The following is a 22,016-nucleotide window of genomic DNA, read 5'->3' as shown; positions in this document are numbered from 1 at the left end:
ATCAACTAAAATGAACACTTTCTTATATACATAGTAGAATAGAGAGAATTGTTTGTGAAATCTTTATTAGAGACAGCTTGCTTTTCTTTTAAGTATAAAATAAATTCAGCATATTACTTTAAAAGCTATCTTTCTTGACTGATCCCTTTTGTTTTGGGCCACTTATTTCAAAGATGTGTTTCACTGGTTCTTGTCTTTTTTTTTTCTTCTATTTATTTTTGGTTGGCATCCTCTCCCTAGGAAATAGTGTGCTGGAACATTATTGATATCAATCCTTTTGACTTATAAGTTATTGTTTTCCTGTGTTAGTTGACAAAATGCTTTTATGTATTTATAGGAGCCCCTTGGAATTTTACATTCAATGTGAAGTTTTATCCACCTGATCCAGCACAATTATCAGAAGATATAACAAGGTAATACCTGAATTATTAAGTTAATTAAAAGTAATTTCCATTGTTCTAAGCACAGGGAATTTCCATTTCTAGAATGAGGATGAAGAAGATTTGGGTATAAGAATTGGAGAGGGAAATCTCTAAACTTTTTTTTTTAGCTTTCTTCTCTTATATTCACTTTGATATTCTGAAGCCACAGAATTTTAGTTCTTAACCTTCTGATTTTCTGCCCTTACTTAGAATTATAGAATTATGTCATTTGGGAGTTGAAATTGGCCTTACTTGCTATGTAGTCCACTTTCCATGTTGACAAAGAAGCTGAAGCTTATAGAAGTGGGATGTCCAAGGTCCCAAAGAAAGACAAGAAAACTGCCCTTGTCCCCATGGTACTGAAATTTGTCAGGAGAAATAGCATGGAGAAAATTGTACATACAAGACATATACAGTGCAAGTAGAAGATAAATCTCTGAGGGAAAGCTCTAATAGTGAGAGGGGTACTGAGAATGACCTCCTCCAACAGGTGGGATTTGAGCTGAGACTTGAAGGAAATCAGCCTCACCCAGTCAGCCTTAACGTGCACACTTATGGTATATCATACCTTTGTCTGCAAAGCTTGATTCAAGGGTCTCTTTTTGGTTGGTTGCTTCTCACAGTTGTAACACAGTTATAACAATAGCACATCTTTCTACCCAGTATCTAAAAACTGATCAAAAGACTCCAATAATCTTCTCAGAATCTTCTGAGAAATGAAATGGTAAATGACTTATCTTTCAGGGTTGGGGGACCAAAAGTGTATCCACCAGAAGTCTCCACTCTTAGAAGAATCACCTCAAGGGCATGACTTCCTAGTAGGGGAACACTGGTGGCATCTTTTTTATATAAAAGATATTCTGCTTTTTTCCCTCTTAATTTTCTCATCTCTTTCTGAGTGATTATTCCTTCACTGTATAGTAATTTAATGTGATAATGCTTTTTCCCCTTTGACTTCAGGTATTACTTATGTCTTCAGCTTCGACAAGACATTGTTACAGGACGACTGCCCTGCTCCTTTGCCACTTTAGCTCTGTTGAGTTCTTACACTGTTCAGTCTGAGTTGGGAGACTATGACCCAGAACTTCATGGTGCTGATTATGTTAGTGAGTTTAAACTGGCTCCAAATCAGACCAAAGAGCTTGAGGAGAAGGTCATGGAACTTCATAAGTCATATAGGTAAATATATGGCTCCAGGGCCTTGTCTTTATTTCCTAGACAGTGAATTTGAATTTTGGTTCTGTAATTGACTTGTATTTATCTGCTTGATCTCTTTTTCAGATTGTGGAATTATGTTTTATTTAGTGCATTGGGATCCACAGAGAAAAAAAATTAAAATGTTAACATGATAATAAATCTGTTTCACAGAGAAAAATAGAAGACTTTTCCTATATCATTGATTCCTGGTCTCTCTGCCCAACCTGCTGTCTTCTCTTCTAAACTTCTTCCCTCTCAACTAGTGACTTTGTGATAGACCAAAAATATTTTGGAAGGGAATAAAAAAGGAGTCAGATTTAGTAATCATTGAGATACTCAAAATACTCAGTTCTGACTTATTAATTCATTGATGCCACTACTATTTTTCTCCCGACTGGGGAGATTAGAAGCATTAATTATCCATATTGTTTTGACTTTTTTTCCTTCTACCAAACTCTGTGCTATGAATGATTTGCTGTGGAGTGGATTGATAAGTTATTATTGTTGTCTTAGCCTGAGCTTGAACACTTGGAGTTGGGATTTTCAGATGGAGGTGTGAGTTGAGTGGCTAAATAACAAAGGACCTTTCCTATGACTAATCAGAAAGTTACCAGAGTAGAATAATGCTCAGCTGCAATTTCTCTGAGCACAACCCTTATGTCCCTATCCATTTCTGCTACTATATGGAACAAGTGTTTTCAGTTGCATGTGTTTGAATTTGAACACTCTTTTAGTGTAGACCTTATGTGGAATATCCCCAAATAACAGTGTAACCATAGGTGGCCCAAATCCGGAGATCTAAATGGGATCATTTTAAGTTGTGTCCAGTGGGACATTTATCTTACAGGGTCATCCAAATAATGCATTTGATGGGATAACTTCAAGGTCTAGTTTTAGTAGTTGCTTCCAAAATGAGTAGCCAACATTGCTCTCCAAAATGAGCTTGTTAAGTAGAACTTTTCAGCACATTCACTCACAGTGCTTTGTATATAGTCTGCACTGTGGAAATGTGCCAATGAATGAATGTTGGAGACTTGCAAAGTTTTTTCAGCACACAGATGGATCCTTGAAAATATTTCTTTGATACTGTAATAATTAAAATGGATTTGACAAATATAAGAATCTAAAAAATTGTTGAGGTTACCATTTATAATGCTTAACTCTTAAGTCAAAAGGCAGTTAGTAGCTTTAGTAGTTTTATTACAGTAAGATAGAGATAGTAAAAGTGGGAAATATAGGAAGGAGGTAGAAAATATTGCCTAGCTAAATACCCTAAGTCCAGATCTGAGTGCCTCACTGAAGAAAGCGTCCCACCAAAGACAGGAGAAATCTCCTGAAATTTTCTCCACCAAATTCAACATCCCAAGATAGGAAAAGTTCCAAGTTTAAAATGAGTCAAACATCTGAAGAAACCATCAGCATGGATTTCTTGGAGAGATCTTCCCTTTAAACAGTGAACGCAAGCATTACAATAGAAGCTAAAGTTTTTGAGAATAAACTTGAAAACCCTAAGTCAACAATAGATGATATTGTTTGTCCTGAAAAGCATAGTTCATTATCTCTAAATACAGATGGCAAAGGAAGCTGTCCAACAGTTACCAAATGTAACTCAATACCTTTGAACAGTACAGGGATAATATCTCATTTTAAAAAGAGGCCATAAAAGTTTTGTTGTGAATGATGACTCATCTTGTCAAGGAGAAAAAATTCAAGAAATAGGATCAGTGAACTGTTCTGCATCCTCCCATTTAGAATTGAATTCATTTGAAGAACATCATGAATTCACAAATGCTATTTCAGGTACTTATATTGTTGTAATTGAATATGGGCTTTGAATTTCTCCCTATCATGATTTAAACAGATAGTATTAGGTATATAAATGCCTATAAATAAAAACATTTACACAAAAATAACATCGATACTTATTTAACAAGCTGTTTTATGCTTCATCTGGATTCAGACTATTTATAATTACATAGTTGATTTGATTTCTTTTTTGACTAGTAACTGATTAGACCTCAGTTTTTAGATATATGTATATGTCCTGAATCAAAGTAAGAATTTCATAAACATTAAGACCTTAAACAAAAACTGTATGCAATGCTATAACATTTGAGGATAAAGGCTTTTTTATATTAAGTGTAAAACAAACAAACAAACAAAAACAGTGCCTCAGGCCAGGGTCTCCTCAACCCAAGCTAGTCACTGAAGCCAAACTCCTCCAGCAATCCACACAGAATCTCTAGGCAGAAGAATCCCTCTTTCAGCAAGAGCCACCAAGGCAGAAGTCCCTACCCAGAACAAATCCAATGCTGAATCTTCACCAGAATCCAAAGTCCGAATCAGGAAGCCAAATTGGAAGTTACAAAAGACGCTGTGCAGTCCAAGAGCTCCATCTGTTGGAGGAGCCAAAAAACCCCCAAAGAATCTCACCATAGCTCACACCCGTGAGGGAAAAGATCACAAAAGAACCCCAGGGTCCCAGAGGCTCCTGCTTATATGAAGTTTTCTTTTAGGGTATAAACTTCCTTTTCTAGTAAAAGGTTCATACTAAGTGTTCGTGACTAACTAAGTGTAAAAGGCAGGGGATTCTAGATTCTTGATTAACTTAAAATAGACAGAGTTTAAATTCTCTTTCACAATATCATTTAGACCTTCCTTGATGCTACCTTTAGCTTTATTTTGGGGTTTCTGCCAGTTTCAGTTCTTCCTAGAAGGTATGATGGAGGGCTGGGAGCTCTGAGTGTCACCTCCCACTACTGATTCAATTTAAATTTTCACCTCAGACTTGTGTATAGGCTTTTGGTCTCATTGTGGGCTTGATCTGGTCTGGCTTAGCTTGGGTGAAGCTTTTGGTCTCTCTCTGGGTTTGATCAGGTCTTACACACAACAGATTGCCTTGCCCTTGAGCCTTTGATGAGAGGCTCACTGGGCCCAACTTTGGATTCACCAACTATCCCAAACTGCAATCTACATCTGTGCCACAGGCCCTGGCTGGGACTTCTGGCCTCCCTCTGGGCCCACACAGATCAGCTGCTTCAGCACAGATTGCCCTGGGATGGAATTCTGGACCCCACTGCAGGTTTGCTTGGACCCTCAAGGGGTATGTGTTAGCTTGGGCCTCTTATCTGCCCAGGTAGGGTCTCAGGGTCTGGATGTTGCCTTGGGCTCAGGTTCAGAACCTGGAACAGCAGGTGTGGGGTATGAGGGTGTGGTTTGCTCTTGGCTTGCTCCTCACTCCTTACTATATAGCCTCCTGCTGACTGTGCTTCCTTCTCACCCCAGTGCCCCAGAGTTCTCTGCCTATTGTGAAAGATAATTCTTTACTCTATTGTCTATCTTGAGTTAATGCTAACTTAAGTACCCCTAGACTAAAGACAGGATTAACTCTCCTTTATCTACTTTTAAATTGAATCAACAAAAGATTGAACACCCTACTTAGTACTAAGTGAGAAGCTAGCTAGGTACTTAAGAGAATTCACAAGTCACTTACTTAGAGAGCTCTACCCTTTTAACTCAGTCCCAAACTTGTGAATCTTATAATCAGAACTGATACCTTCAGAGGCCTTTGATAAGAGCTGACACCTTCAGAGAATGAGAGTTGTGAATCCCACAGAAACCACTCCCTGGACAGTGCTAGACAATTTGGAAACTATGATTGGCCCCTGTGAAGAGGAGCAGGGACAAGAAGTTAAGTCACCATAAAAGAAAGCCCCAAACTCCCTCAGGAGAGATTGTCTTTGAGAAGGTGGTCTGAAGAGATTATGTTCTGGAGATAGTCTTCTGACTGGGGAGAGTCTTAGAGGGAGCGTTGCTGGAGACTATGGTTTGGATGGTGGGCTTGGAGCTCAGCTTTAACACTGACTCCTGGACTGCTTCGTTGGTGAATGAAAGGCTGTCTCCTTTCCTAGTTTCCGAAGAGACTAGCTTCTATCTTGGGGCAGCCTCATGGTTACTCACTACCAGCCTTCCTGGTTGAAAGCTAATTAATTTCTGCTTGGATTAAGCGGACCTGGAGTAAGCATTTAGGTTGATAGGATAGATAACCTCTCTAATCTCTTCACTTTTCTCTACTTTATTGTTTCCTCTCCATTTTGTAAATATTTGTAAATAAATTTCTGACTTGAGATATAATAAATATTGGCGACCACATAATTTCATAAAATCATTGTCCAACCATTAAATTTAACCCTTACATTTCTTTTAGATTTTTCTCGTCTTGAAAGTTGCTTCATTTTGTCTCCTTGTTGGTTCTTTCACTCTTGAGTTCGTTTTGTGTCATTATTTTAAGATTGGTTGGAGGGGATTCTTATGGTGGTTTCCAGTTTCCCTACTTCTATTCCACCATCATGGCTCCTGACATGCCATTTAGAGATGGACCAAAAAACTGGATTTTTAGAAAACAAACAATGGATTTAGTGATATAATGGAGATAATGACTTGAAACTCAGAAAGGAACAAACATTTAATGGGTTATGTGGTAAAGTACCTGAATTGTGTGTGTGTGTGTGTGTGTGTGTGTGTGTGTGTGTGTGTGTGTGTGTGTGTGTAAATAAAACTATCCCCTTGAGTTCTCTGTACCATATGTATATATGTGGTCTGATATGGGTTATATTTCTACTGATTGTGTCCAGAGCTATAGGTACTTTGTCAGTAATGTTCTTTACCTATTATAGTGGGGATGGCCATGATGGGAAAGAAAGAGCATCCTAAGCATAGAGAACAATGTGAGCAGAGTGGAGGGAGGCAGGGCTGGGGGGTGGTAGTTAGAGAATAGAGCAGGGGTCCCCAAACTATCACCCATGGGTCATATGCGGCCCCCTGAAGCCATGTATCCAGCCCCCACCGCACTTCTGGAAGGGGCATCTCTTTCATTGGTGGTCACTGAGAGGAGCACTGTATGTGGTGGAGCCGCAAAGCGAGGCGTTGCTCATGTACAGTACTACTTCTGGTGACATAATCTTTTGCCTGGCGTCTTGTTCTGAGGTGCTGCACAAAGGATTATGTGGCTGCACAATAGCAGACATCAGCATGGTGAGCAGCAATCTGGGGGAGGGCATTCCGCAACCTGTATACTGCACGAATTTAGGGTTAGGGTTAGGGTTAGGTCTGGCCCTCCAATGGTCTAAAAAGTTTGGGGACCCCTGGAATAGAGGAAGGCAGCAAGTAGCCAAGTTTGGCTGGAGGATAGAATAGGTAAGGAAGAGGAAGTGTGAGAGGCAGCCAGTCTTCTGGCTCTCATTCTTTCTGGACATAAGGAAAATGCAGAAAGAAAGTATTAGACCATGAAGCCAGAAATGTGGATTCTTGTCTCACCTTCAACATTTACTTTTTTGGATTTGGACAAGTCATATACTCTTTTTCTCAAATGTAAATGAAGAGGGAAGTAGACTAGAAAGATTAGATTAGAAAGAATCTCTAAGATTCTTTCTAAATTCTAGGATTCTATGAACTTTTACTAATCTCCTAAGACACTGCATTTTAGAAACTTTTGCCTAGTCAGAAACTCTACAAAAAGCAGTAATGAGAGATACAGGCCTTCTCCAGGGAAAGTAGATTTCAGCCTATGTAAATGGAGCCTTTACCTAGTGGCTTTGTGCCCAGGGGGGCACTTTGAAACTATAATTAACACTTCAAACTTACCCTAGCAAATCAGGCTTTAAAATTAATTGCCTTCCATTTATGAGAACTAGGTAGGTATGTAAACTTGTCAGTTACCTCTTAATTATTTGACATGAAGTCCTTAATTAGCAATATCAACTAACCTTGCTTAAAAAGCTGTCAGCAAACACTGGAGTGACTTCATCCTCACCCCATTTGTCCTAAATAAATAAATACAGTAAAACATTATTTTAACTTATGAGCCATCATCTGTGCCAAAGCTCCCTCCTTAGGTATTTTTGGAACTTTCAACCACAATGTGCTGAGAATGAAGTATTAATGTGTTATGTGTAGTATCCTGGTGGTCTGAAATCTTCCAAAGGCATCTAACCTCTTCCAGGCTCTGTTATTTTCCAGAGTCTTAGGAGTCACCTTGATCTTTTAAAAGTATGCTATAACTGGGAAAGGAAATCTTTACTGTAACAGCTATAAATTATTGTCTCAAAGTAAATTAAGAGAGCATAGAGTAATGGAAAGAACACTGGAGACTTGAAGTTAGGAGATCTGTTCCAGTGTTGACTTTGCCAGTAAACTGTTAATGATAGCAAATTAATTACCCATGGAAACTTGAACAAGGCACTTCCTCTCTGGGCATCTGTTTCTTCATCTATTAAATGATAGGTTCAGATTCAAGGATCTCCATGTTGTTTTTTTCCAGTTCTAAGATTCTGTTAGAAATATATTAAAAAGTTATAGTTTAGAATAAATAAGTTTTAAAGTCAAAGATCAATCTCTATGCAGTCTCCTTCAATTCAATTCAGCGACATTTAGATACTTTAGGTAGAGTGTGACCACCATGAAACTAATAGTCTAAGCCAATCATATAAAACTCAGATGGAAAATGGGGGATACCACTAACCCATACTTAAGGTTCTCTGTGAGAGGCATATTAAGTTAAAAAACCATGTGTTAATGTTATCTATGTTCTATTGGATTTGTATTTATTTTGTTAAATATTCCCCAATTACATTTTGATCTGCTTTGACAGAATGTTTCAGGGGCACATAGCTAAGTGTCTGAGGCCAGATTTGATGCCAGGACTTTAGTCTCCACGCCTAGCACTCTATTCACTGAGCCGCTAGCTTACCTTATTCTATCATTTCTAGTGCAAAGACTATTTTCTTCGGCAGAAGAAACAAGTAAAGTCAGGATGGAGCAGCTTTGTTTTCTTTCTGTTTTCGATAATCAACCCATCTAGCCAAGCTCTTCTTCTTTGAGCTTCCTTTTCTCTCAATATAGTTTATAAAAAGACAAAAACAAACAACCCCCTCCCTTTTCTTTTGTCCTTAGCTTCTCACACCAGCCTCAATTCATGAGCTTTAGCACTTCTGACACTATTTTTTACAGGCCTTGCCATGCCCTTCTGTTCATCCTCAGTAACCTAGTCTTGCTTCCATCTTTCTTAGATTTCTTTTAAAAACTTTTAAAATTGATTGGTGAGTTCTATATGTACCCAAATTAGTCCTCTGAATCTGTTTTCCCAAAATCTAGGGGACTTGTTGGACTATACCTAGATTTCCTCTCCTCAATTACATCCCTATGAGGGAATAACTACTTACTCCTATGATTCTCATCATTCAACAAACAACATCTCTCTCTTAGTGAGAATCAAATCTAGAAGAGAATTTATCCTTCCTTCCTCCACTTTCTGAAGGAAGATATCACTAAGGATAAGTCAAGAAGTTATTAGCTTTTCTGCTTTTGGCAGAGAGAGAGCATTCATTAGTACATGACTGTACAAATCATGTATCTGTGTCAGGCTTGTGATCTGTTTCTTCTTCTGGTGCAGGTAGTCTGTAGTATACTCAGGCCAAAAATCACTTCTGTTTTTTCCTCCATTGACCTCCATCCATATATTCTTTATCTTGTTTCCTCCTCTGACTCCTAGATTTCCTCATATGAATATACCTTCTTTATATTCAGAACTACCTACCCCTTCCCTTTTAGCTATCCTGTTTCTTTTCAATGAATTTTCCCTTCCAGAGACACATGGACCAATCATAGGTTTCATTCTACCAAGTCTCAGTGACTTCTGTGACATATTTTTCCCCTGCATTAAGACCTGTAGTTTCTCTTGTTGCCTAAACTTTAGGCATTTGTGCATAAGCATGTAAAACCATGGAGTTTTACTACTGGCTCTTTTCTGTCTGGATTGGATTTTGTCTCTTGTGAACTTCTGTGTCTCAATGTAGCTACCCTCTGTGGTAAATAAAGTGAGAGGATAAGCACAGGCATTTAATTTAAAGCCCTTTTGATTACATTTTCAAGGCAGTCAGCAGATACATTCTTAACAGATTTTGTTAGGTATACTCCATCTCAGATCTGTCGACTTCATATTTTAAGCCACTGTCCAAAAAGAAGTCCAAATTCCATTCTTTTTTTCTTTCTGTATCTTTCCTTTCTATATCTCATGCTCTCATTAGGCAAGGGAGGAAATCCTGTGTCCATCTGGTTTTTGCCCAAGACTTCATAAGTGATTATGATTCTCTTTTAGGTTCCTTCAAGTAGTATCATTTATGCTCATGTGAATTACCTAAAGTGAGTAGTCGTCAGTCAGTCAGCAAGCATTAATCAAGCACTTAATATGTGCCAAGTGCCTTGCTAAGCACTGAGAATATAAATATAAACCAAAAAAACCAACAACAAAAACCTGTCTGTGCTAAAAGGAGCTTACATTCCAGTGGTGAAGACATTACAAAAGAAAGTGAGAAGTGACGGGTGGGATGGAAGGAGAAGGTGCCCAGCATGAAGACTTGGTAGAGAAGTGTAGCCATCTGGTAAATGAAGTGGCGATTGATTTGGGTGCCCTTTTTAAATAGAGATTTTGGGTACAGTCATCCACTTTCCAATTAGAGGGAGAGGCCACAGGGCAAAGGGAATTCTGAGGAGTGAATTCCAGGATGTAAAGGTTTCTGGGGCATGGTGAGTAGCCCAGAGAAGTGCATTTTGGTGGATATATTCTTTGATATGTGCTCCAGGAAAACAGCAGAACTATCAGTTTAACAAAAAGTTGCCCCAATACTCCTCAACAGGAAATCACTAACCACTACTATTCTCATATTCTTTTGACTCTTGTTGGGTGACCTCTTAGCTGATAGTTTCTGTATTTCTACTATATCATTCTTTGAAGTCAAGCAGCTTCTTCCTCCTCAGAGCATCTCTCAGAGAGACTTAGATCTGTTTTTAAGCTCTAATCATACAGCTGTTCCTTTCCTTTCTTCTGTATATAATATTTTTAGCATCTTGATAAATGTCAAGTTACCCCCCCCCCCTACACCTTAGATCCTTTTTTTTTGTCATTTGAAGCCTTGTTTCTGTTTCTTTTAGGACATTTATTTTGAGTAGTGAGGTGGACTTTGAGTCCCTTCTCTGCATCCAGGAAGGAGATCACAGATGATAGTCATTCAGTGGTGGAAGAAATACAAATATCACACGTTGCAAGTCACTATGCAATTTCTCCCACTCTTCCTACAACTACACAATTTTCTCTAGCATTTCTTCTGCTTTTCTGATGTCCCTGCTGTAATAATAAAAATAGTTGAGGCCATAAACTGTAGATTAAAATAGTGGAAGACTTAAATTGTAGTAGATATAAGAGTGGATGAGTAAATTGTGACCTCAGAAAATATGTTTTCACTACAGTGTCTTGTTTTTAAATCAATATATAAGGTGGTCGCCAAGGAAAAATTCCCAATTATTCAAATATACCCAAGTCAGCTGGGTTTTATAGATTTTAATTAATACAAATGTGGAATTAAAGAAAAGGAGAGAAAGAGAGAAAAAGGAAATGAGAAAAGGACTATATCAGCCTAGGCCGGCATGAGCCAGCCTAGGAAGAGAGGGATCAGTCAGTCTTTTATCACTCACTACAAGATCTGTCCAAGCAAGGATTCAGAGGGACAGAGTCTCCTCAGAGGGAGTTCCAGCCAGAGTCAACCTCCCTCAGACTGTCTTCAAGAGACTGTGTCAAGAAACTGTTTTTGCTCTCAGTTTTTCATCTCCTTATAAAGGGCATTTTCTCCTATGTCACCTCCTCTAAGTTCTCCCATCTACCAATCACAGTAGACGTTTTTCAAAGGACAGACCATTCTTAGTTTACACCTAAGAAGACTAATCTTTTGAGTAATTCACACCTGAGTAGACTAGAATCTCTGAGTAAGTTCTCACCTCTTTGCTCCTTGTAGGTTCACAAGTTGCCTGACCTTTATAGGTACTTAGCACCCTTTTGTATTATATCCAAAAATAGACATAGCTTAAGAACTTTTTGTCTTACTATAAGTATGGGTTTAAGTACTTTTCATTGTTCAGCAAAGAGTTTACAACTTTATCTTCCCCTAAGGCATGCTTAAGTATGGTGAAGTAGAGTTCTCACATTCCTGATCAAGTACCTTCACTGCCCAAATGGGGAATGGTCTTAACCCAACCTTATGAAGTAGGGTCTGGTAATTTTTTTAAGGTTTACAATCCTAACCTTATGAAGTAGGGTCTGAGAATTTTTAAGGTTCACACTGCTACCCCTCCAGCTAAAGAGGACCCTCACCCTGGGTTCAGAGATTTTCACTGGTAGGTGGAAGTCCTTAGGTCACATAATTAGCTAGTAAAGAGAGCTATAAATAGACTTGGATTTAGGTCTTCTGACTTCAAAGCACAGAGATCTGTCTGCTATACTGTGCTGATTTTCACAGTTTAACTCTGATCACCACAAATACCCCCCCCCCCTTTTTTTTTGGTTAGCTTCACAGCTTGTATTAGAATAGACAAGACACATAGTCCTAGGCTTCTTCTTATACATACACACAAATAAATAAGTGCATGTATATATAATTATCCTTTCAACATCTTTTGTTTGTAGCCGATAAATAAATAAAATCCAGGTGTAATTCCTTAGAATTTGGTAGAAGATCATTCTGGGAGGCTGAGTCATTAGTAAGTTTAATGCATCTCCCCTGAGGGTTTTTTTTCCCCCTTTCTCTGAGAACACTTTGTTCTTTTTAATGAGGGTTAAGACAGATGGGTTTGGTTGAGATTCTGGTTAAAGAGGCCACTGGTGCTTCCTATAGCTTGGGGCGGTCCTATGGGAAACAGGGATTTACATAGCTTTTCCCTGGGGATGTGACTGCATTATTATTATGAAGAAATTACATTTGATTGGTTTGGATTGTACTGCACTGTAGTGATGATTTTGTCATGACAGTGAAAAAAAAATAACAGCTCCTTAATACTTTGCAGCTGAGAGGAAACTGATGAAGGGGAAGCAAAGACTGTCACAATGGAGTTGTTTATACAATAAGACTGATTGTTTTCAAACATCTAATTCAGTATTTGCCTGCTAATGAGGACATCTTAATAGCAAGGAGAGAGGGCCCCATTATTTGGATGTTTCTATTAACCAGAGCTGTTTTGTTTAGATCAGTGGGCAGGATACCATCTGTTACCAGAAAATTTCCCTTTCATCCAGCCTGCCCCCATTAAGAGTCCTGTTAAGTAACTTCAGCTGCCCTCCCTCACATTTAATTCCCAGAATAACTCAATTCAGGAGTATTGAGATAAAAGGCAGCTAAGAGGATATTGGAAATTGCACAGTGCCTTTAGTGTTTTCAATTTGCTTGCATTCTTTGTGAGAAAAAACCCTGGAAGGTAATGTGGTAGAGTATATACCTAGAGTGATAGGGGTCAGTAAACTTTCAGGAAAGATCATCTTTTTAAAAAAAGTCTGTGGTTATTGCTTGTCAACATTCTTTTAAAAGATCTCTTTCCAATGAACATTCTACTTACTTAAATTTATATTCCATTGCTAGGCAAAAACCTCAAGGAGGTCATTGATAGGCGCTATATAGCCAAAATATTTATAACAACATCCAGGTAGCTGGAAACAAAGTAAATGCCCATCAATTGGGGAATGGCTAAACAAACTTAATCCATAAATGTAATGGAAAATTACTGTACTAAAAGAAATGATAAACATGTTGAATAAAAATATCACATGAATAAGATTTATATGAGTTCATGCAAAGTGAAGTAAGTAGAGATAGTAAAGTTTATATATACATATATATGGAAATAAATGGAAAGAACAAAAACAAAATAATACCAAATGCTTTGAAATTGTACTGACTGACTTTGGTCCCCAAGAAAAGATATGAGAAGGTACCTTCCCTCTATCTTGTTTTAGAAGTAGAGAACTATAGGTGTGAGGTAGTGGATATAATGTTAAACTTTCTTGATGTTAGTTTTGTAGAATTAAAATTTTTTTCTTTTATTTTGAGGGAAGGAGGGAGATGGGTGATTGTACACAGGGAGAAATCTAGGTAATGATAAAAACAAGAGATCAAAATTCATTTAAAAACCAGTCCTTTAGAAGTCAGCTTGTTATTTAAGAAGCTACTGCTTCATAATATCATTCCATTAGAATATATTTCATTATCTGTTTCTCTAATATTTCAATATATATGTGACCCCATAAGTGTGAGTGTTCTTTCCATCACACATCACACAACATGGCTACTCTGTAGTGTCGTATCCCAGTGTGTTGCTGTGATTTAGAACTTCATCATTATTGGGTAATAATAATGATAATTTATATTCTTATAGTGCCTTACGATTTATAGAATGTCTTTATATACTTCAATGGAGGGAGTATGTATGTAAATATATTATCCATAGCTCTGGGTGTCTTTACCTGAAAAAGCTTATTTGATAGGTAAACTGCTGTAGTAGATAGAATATTTAACTTGAAATTAGGAAGATCTGAGTTGAATGTAGGCTTAGACACTTTCTAACTAAATGGAGCTTCTTAGAGCCACAGGTGAGAATGGGGTAGTAGGTAGACATCAAAGATTTCTCTGAAAAAAATTTTTTATTGATTATGAGACATGGGAGTCACCGGTGCAGGAACATTGTATATTGTGTGCCTATATCAAAGAAGGTCCTGTATTCTTGGAGTAAAGTAAAGTTTCAGCAGTTCAAAAGAAACAAGAGATGAACACATTTAGAAACATTTCCATCCTAAATGTTCATATGGCCTCTTTGTGCCCAACCTGTGGCAGAGCATTCCACAAGCTTATATTGATTTGATCAGCCATAATCAGGCACACTATACATTGACCCTGACATAGTGAGTCATTTTGGTCTTTTTCAATTATGAAGGACAACCAACTAACCAGGTTTGTTCCCCAAATCTCTAGTCCTCTGTTTTCTCATCTGTAAATTATGATGATAAGTAGCAATTTCCTCACAGGAGTGTCAGAAGGTTTGAATGAGACAATATTTGTAAAGTGCTCTGCAAACTTAAAAGCAGTATAGAAATACAATTTATTAGTATGTAAATGATAATATTTAAACTTTTTTTTTCCTCTTTAAAGGTCTATGACTCCAGCCCAAGCTGACTTGGAATTTCTTGAGAATGCCAAAAAGCTCTCCATGTATGGGGTTGACCTTCATAAAGCAAAGGTAATGATAACTTTGACTTAATTCATCAAACATTTAATAAGTACTTAAAGTGTATAAGCTATGAAAAGGAATAAGATATGGACTTTAAAGTAACTTGCAATGTAGTAAGGGACAGCAGATACATCTAAGTAGTGGGTGATTACATTCATAAGGTTTTCCCTACCTTTTACTATGATACTTGAGGAAGATATTGAGCCTTTTAAAGTTTTAAGTGTATATCTGAAAGTACTACCCTAATTAACATTATTATATGCATAGAATGTCAGACTTTGATATCTTGGTTACTTTTGCTGAGCTAGTTTTTCCCTTTCTTTTTATTTGGCTGTATAAGAGATGGCTCTCTGCAGATGGTAGGGAAAGATACATTTGGAAATATAGATAGGTGATATAGAAAGTTAAGATAGCACAAAATCCTGTAGGTAAACAGTGTGGAAAGTATTCCTTTCATGCCTCATTTTGTGGATGGGCCCTAGGCACTTTAAGGCTTTGTGCAACACTAGTAGAATGAAATTTCTGACAGTTCTTACTAAGCTTTTAAAAATGATTACATTGTTAGTCTATGATCTGTTGTCCAGAGACAAACCTCTCAAATTCAAAGAGGCTTTCATCCAAAGGTGATGAAAACTACTTAAGACACAGAAGACTTCTATTTGGTGTTCATGGGGCAAGAATGCATAACCATGAAAAATCAGAATTGAGAATACATTTGGTTCTCATCCACCTCAACCTTGTATAGCTGATAGTACAAGTAAGTGTTATCTCCAACTTAGAGTGTTAAATGATTTGTTCAAAGTAATACAGTAAAGTAATATTGTAAAACCCAAATTCAAACTTGTCTACTGCCTCTAAATCTATTATTTTCCCCATTATTTATGATTGGTATTCCCACTGCCAAAAAGATTATAGCCTGAAGAGATACAATACATTGTTTTGCTATAATGAAACTTTATACAGTTATAGTTTTCAAAAGTGATGAAAAGCCTCTGTGCTACAAATTAGTAAGTAATGTTACCTAATCTGTAATGATAAGTAGATGAGTAAATGACATCCAAGATCTCTTCTAGCTCCTTCTAGCTCCTTGAATGCTGGAACTAGTATATTTTCTTAAAAGTTTGATGGGTTCTGTTCCTGTGAGAGATGGCTCAGGGCAGAGTTAGGATAAATGATGCATGTTTTGTAAGTCAGAGAAAAAAAGATGTTCTGGATAGAGGCCAACACATTAGATGGAGAAATCTGAGGCTAAAAGAGTTGAAGTAATTGGGCCAGGGTCTTAGAGCTGGTAAATGTTGGGACAGGGTCTGCAGAGCTTTAAGTCCTGACTTCTTTCAATTATATCATGTTGCTTTTCTGAAATTGAATAAAGAACAATGATTTCTCAAGTCATTTGGTGGGTCAGGTATGTGAATATTTCAACATCTCATTGGACAAGAGGCAAAACAGTTTCTCTGAGTCCCTTGGAGATAGATAGCACTTTATACCTCTTTTATATACTTATCAAGTTCTATTTTGCAATATGGCAACATGACATCATAGAAAGAGTGCCAAACTGTAATTGGGATGAGATGAGTTTTAGGCTTAGCTCCAACACTGAATAGTTGTGTAATCCCAGACATCCTACCTTTTTTTAGCCTTTAGTTTCTTCATCTGAAAATTGAGAATAATAACACTTGTGCTACATAAAATTATTAGTTTGCTATAGATAAAGTGCTTTGTATACTTTTAAATTTATTTAGAAATTTGAGCTACTATCATTATTTGTGTATGTACTTCTCCTCAAGTACAAGAATTGCTTTATCCATATTTGTATCCAAGACAATATGTTGCACAGAGCTTTGTATGTATTAAGCATTCATTATGTTTGTTTAATGATGAAATGAACAATGGAATCTGCTAGCAAATGATTCAAGATATGAACTTGTTGCCAGAGATGTATGAGTATTTCTTGAAATTATTTTAAAAGGTAGAAATTAATGGACTATTGATACTTGCTTAGAGTACACAGGATATATTTATAGTTATATAAAGTGTCCCCCAGGGGTAGCTGAGTAGCTTAGTGGAGATGGGAGGTCCTAGGTTCAAATATGACCTCAGACATTTCCTAGCTGTGTGACCCTGGGTAAGTCTCTTGACACCCCCCCCCATACCTCATCCTTACAGTTCTTCTACCTTGGAATCAATATACAGTATTGATTATTTTTTTTAAACCCTTACCTTCTGTCCTAGACTCAATACTGTATATTGGTTCTAAGGCAGAAAGAAGAGCAGTAAGGGCTAGGCAATGGGGGTCAAGTGACTTGCCCAGGGTCACATAGCTAGGAAGTATCTGTGGCCAGATTTGAACCTATGATCTTCTGTCTCTAGTCCTGGCCCTCAATCCATTAAGCTACCCAGCTGCCCCCCCCCCCCCCCATATTGATTCTAAGATGGAAGGTAAGGATTTGTTTTAAAAGTGTCCCTAAAAGTCTTAGTACAGCTTTAAGCTTTAAGAGCTCAATAAGCTGCACTAAGGACACCTTTTGGGATACCTTATATAACAAAAAACTCTCATGGTCTTCATGCTATGCTATGAGGAGGCAGAAGGTGCCTGATGTCATGTGTGTGCTCAGAGTTATTCTTCTGTAGCCTGGTTACATCTGTCAGTATAAAGTCGAGTTTAATCTTTTCCAGTTTTTAGTAAAAGATTTCTTTGGTAAGTTCCTGCTTTATATGAAGTACTGTAATTATCTGTACCTCTTCTGTTGACTTTGTCAAGTAAATATTTCAAGCTTTAATGGGAAGCATTATCAGAAATGATAGGCAGCATGGTGTCACATATAAGAGAGGACTGGACTTGAAGTCAGCATGACCTGGGTTCATGTTCTTCTGACACACATGAACTATTTGACTATAGGTAAGAACATGGACTTTTGCCCCAGCCAGCTATCTAAGATTTTAAATTATGTTGCTGATCTATATCAGTTTAAATACTCTCTTGCAAATTCCAGGAGATTCACTTATAGTTCTTAGAGGTCTAGAATTTAAGGTAGCATTCATTTTTTTTTTTATTCAATAGATATATGGTGTCAGGAAGACCTATGCTCAAATCTATCAGTCTTAGACACTAGCTCTGTGAACCTAGGCAAGTCACTTAAACTTTGTCTACCTTAGTTTCTTCATCTGTGAAATGGGGATAATAATAGCACCGGCATCCTAGATTGTTGGGAGGGTCATATGAGAAAATATTTGTAAAGTATCTTGCAAACTTTAAAAAGCTATAAAATGCTAACTATTTTTAGGCATTATCATTATTATGCTATATGCTTTGCCAAGCACTGGTGATATAAAGACAAAAAAGAAGCATTCTCACCCTCCAATGTGCTTACATTCCATTGAGGAATTAACATGTAAACATATATACAGAATAAATGCAAATATTCAAATTCAGTCTGTTAACAAATACTTCAGTCTGCTGTATGCTAGGCACTCGTTAGGAACTGGGGTTTCAAAGACAAAAACAAAATACCCCTGCTGACCAAGGAACTTATTTCCTAATTGAGGAAGATAGCAGACACATATATAGACAAATTTTAAAATGTGTAAAGCAGAAGTAAGGTAATAAGGTGAGGGGAGAGGCACTAATAAACAGGAGATGCCTAGAAAAGATTTCATGGAGAACATAGTTCTGGAGCTAAGTCTTAACAGAAATAGGTAATTCTAAGAGACAGAGCTGAAGGAGTATACTCTAGATAAGGAGTGCAATCCTGACAAAGGCACAGAGATGGGAAATGATGGTACATATGACAAGACAGCAAGAATACCAATTAGACTGGGTCTTGGAGTGAATGATAAAACTGGAAAAGTAGGATGAGGTATGCTTGTGAATGGCTTTATGTGGCAGAAAAGTTTATGTATGATCCTAACCTGTATATGTATGATCCTAACCTAAATAACCTGTAGGTTATTTAGAAATGGCATTTTAGGAAAATTGCTTTTATACAACATATGTATTTTGTGTGCAAGATTGAACTGTTGATGGCTTCAGACACTTCCTAGCTGTGTGACCCTGGGGAAGTCACTTAATCCCCATTGCCTAGCCCTTACCACTCTTCTGCCTTAGAACCAATACATAGTATTGATTTTAAGCCAAAAGGTAAGGGTTTTATTTATTAAAAAAAAAAAAAGATTGAGATGTTGATATTTGCTACTCTTTCAGGACTTGGAGGGAGTAGACATCATACTGGGAGTATGTTCCAGTGGCCTTCTTGTTTACAAAGACAAGCTGAGAATTAACCGCTTTCCTTGGCCAAAAGTGCTGAAGATTTCCTATAAGCGTAGCAGTTTTTTTATCAAGATTCGACCTGGAGAGGTATGGGATTCTTGGTTTTTTTCTTCAAACTAATATAGATAAGATTTTAGAAGATCCTTCTCCATCCCTTTTTCACCATAGCATTACCTGAAGGTAAAGCTTGCTCATGATTATATTCAGGATCTGATTGTTCATTGTATATGGCCTCCTTGATGCTTTTCTTCCTCATCCATGCTGTTGGCCTTTATGCTTTGTTACCTGGAGCTTGAAGGGGCTTTAGCCATCATCTAGTCCAAACTGTTTATGAGGAAACTGAGGCTAACCAAAGGGAAGCTCTTTGCCCCTAATCATATAGAGATAGTGAGTGGCAGAGAGGGAATTTGAATTCAGCTTTTCTGATTCTGAAAACACTGCCCATTCTTCTGCTTGTTGGAAAATTGACTACTGCCATGTAGAGGAACCCAAATAATTATGTCAACAAGCATTTATTAAGTATTTACCACATAGCAGATACTACTCTAAGAAATCCAGATTAGCCGGTTGTTTCCTGCTTATTAGGCTGGTAAAAACTTGATGGCAAAGTAATTTGTTGCTGATGCCAAGCATGAATAGGATTTGGATTTTCTAAGAATTGCAGTTATTTATGCCTTCTGCTTTCCTCCATTTTCATGGGTATTTGAGAGTATTCTCCCAGGAATTCTAACTTAATTAATGTGGCATCCTTGTTGAGAACTCTGAAGAGCAGTTACCTGGTTTAGGAGCTACACAGTTTCTCACTTTGTGGTCCAACTATATGAGATCACATGCCTAATGACCTAGTTATTGTTTTGTGGGCAGTTTCCAGTGTATAGTGAAAATTAATACTGTAAATGCTTCATTCTTTTGAATAAAGCACCACCTGCTGGTGAAAATTAACCCAACACATAAGCATTTTTGTTTTTGAGCAGATAAAGAAATATGAGAAGAAAAATGCAGAGGATAGACAATCCACATATTTGATAATAATCACTCCTCTACCAATCAGGAATGGACTGTAATTGATGTTTAGCAGCCCATTTTCCTTCCCAGGCAGAAGAAATTAACTGAAATAAAATGTATAGTTGAGGCTCCTTCCACCCAAACAAAAACTAAAATGTGCTTTTTGACTTTGTAGTTGTAGGAGGAAGCATCCTATCTTGATAGGAAAAAAGTTTTCCCTTTAATAAGTTTCTTAACTTCTAGCAAACTTAAAATTTTCTCTGGTATCCTTTGTCCCTAAACTGATAACATTCTTTTCATAATACCAAATTGGTCTGAATATAGCCCACACTTTCTGCCTATATCTGGCCTGAGATTTAAAACCTGAATGTAACTTCTAATGACACATTTTCACTGTATATCTCTTAATTTTTTCCTTCAAAGGGTTCTCATTTTAAGGAGATATAGGTAAAAGTTGTGGAGAAGTGTATTTTGGCTAAGGTAAAAAAAAAAAACACTTTTTTTTTTTTTAGGCAATGGGGGTCAAGTGACTTGCCCAGGGTCACACAGCTGGGAAGTGTCTGAGGTCAGATTTGAACCTAGGACCTCCCATCTCTAGGCCTGACTCTCAATCCACTGAGCCACCCAGCTGCCCCCAAAAAAACACTTCTTAAAGAAAAGCTGTCTAAAAATGAAATATGCTATCTTAGGAGCCATGCTATCTTGCCATCCTTGGAAATTTTCTAGTAAAAGTTGATGAGATCTCTTCTTTGCTAGTGACTCAGCCTACATTCTGAGATGATATATATTTGGAGCAGTATAGGCTTTCACAAATCTATATTTCTGTGGATACAGAACTCTTCTTATGAGAGCACTCAGTATTTGATTTTTTTTTAATAGCATGAGCAGTATGAAAGTACCATTGGATTCAAACTTCCCAGTTATCGAGCAGCTAAGAAACTGTGGAAAGTATGTGTAGAGCATCATACGTTTTTCAGGTATATTTCTTAAATATTTCTTAAAGTGATAATACATGTATAAACCAGTGGAATTGTTTGTCGGCTCTGGGAGGGGGGAAGGGAAAAGAGGAGGTTTGAAAGTACATGAATCATGTAACCATGGAAAAATACTTAAATGAAAATTTAAAAATAGATATTTCTCAAAGCTAAATGTTCATTTTTTTAAGCCCTCTTATTGTAATTTAGTTTAATAGGTAGTAGTCAAAATTTGGTACTGTGCTCAGGTGATATTCTATCCAGCTTAGGTATGGTCATCTAAAGTAATCCAAAATAAGTCACATTCTTTTCTTGGTAGTAGACAGATTTAGGTGGGCATGCCCCAAAATTTTCATGATCTGTGAGTGAATGGAAGAAGAGAGCTCCTCCCCTCTTTCCTGGGAGCTCAGGAGCTTTCTCTGTAATTACACATTTCATCTAAGTGATATGAAGTATATTACCTCTAAAGAGGGTAGTACCCTGAGACAGGACCAGAAAACAACTGGAAGGGTGTACTAGTTTGTATACTTAGTCATGATGATATCTACTCACTAAATTTTCTCTCCCCTTTGGGTAGCTTTTGAAGTCTACACTGTGTAAAGCTAGTGGTTGCTTCTTAGTGGTAGTAAAACTTCACACAGCATCTGGCCATGAAGCACAACTATTTTAGAGAGTCAGAAAAGGCCAGGAAAGCTTTTCTTCCTTCAGTTTTCATTCCTTTCAACATAGGCTTTTCATGAGATCATTACCTCTCATCATGGAGGTTGTTATACAAGTCAGTGAGGAGACCTCATTTGACTCCTCAAAAATGAGTAGTATATGAGAGAAGCTGCTGCTACTACCACTACCATTATTAACAATGAGCATTTATATGGCTCTTTAAGCTTTGCTAAATGCTTTACAAATATTATCTCATTTGATTATCACAACAAACCTGAGAGGTAGGTGCTATTATCATCCCATTTTATATTTTCATATTTATAACAGTGGACAGGGATAAAATGCAGGGGAAAATGTTATTTTCAATTGCCATTTTAGAATAAGGTGTAA

At 37.3% G+C, this 22,016-nt stretch overlaps 1 protein-coding gene across 25 annotated transcripts in view; it reads left to right on the top strand.

Moving 5' to 3' along the window:
* The window catches only part of EPB41 (erythrocyte membrane protein band 4.1), a 216,212-nt gene that overhangs the window by 122,796 nt on the left and 71,400 nt on the right, over nucleotides 1-22,016 (top strand). For all 25 annotated transcript variants that reach the window (XM_056795407.1, XM_056795391.1, XM_056795405.1 and 22 more), the window contains 5 exons: nucleotides 338-413; nucleotides 1,383-1,601; nucleotides 14,642-14,729; nucleotides 18,922-19,074; nucleotides 20,872-20,969. In XM_056795407.1, the coding sequence (XP_056651385.1) occupies nucleotides 338-413; nucleotides 1,383-1,601; nucleotides 14,642-14,729; nucleotides 18,922-19,074; nucleotides 20,872-20,969 (634 nt within the window). The remainder of the gene's footprint in view (nucleotides 1-337; nucleotides 414-1,382; nucleotides 1,602-14,641; nucleotides 14,730-18,921; nucleotides 19,075-20,871; nucleotides 20,970-22,016) is intronic.

This window comes from Monodelphis domestica, chromosome 4 (genome assembly GCF_027887165.1).
Source record: "Monodelphis domestica isolate mMonDom1 chromosome 4, mMonDom1.pri, whole genome shotgun sequence".
In the NCBI taxonomy this organism is placed as follows: domain Eukaryota; kingdom Metazoa; phylum Chordata; class Mammalia; order Didelphimorphia; family Didelphidae; genus Monodelphis; species Monodelphis domestica.
Note: the sequence above shows the minus strand (reverse complement) of the source record. Positions and strands in the feature narration are given on the sequence as shown.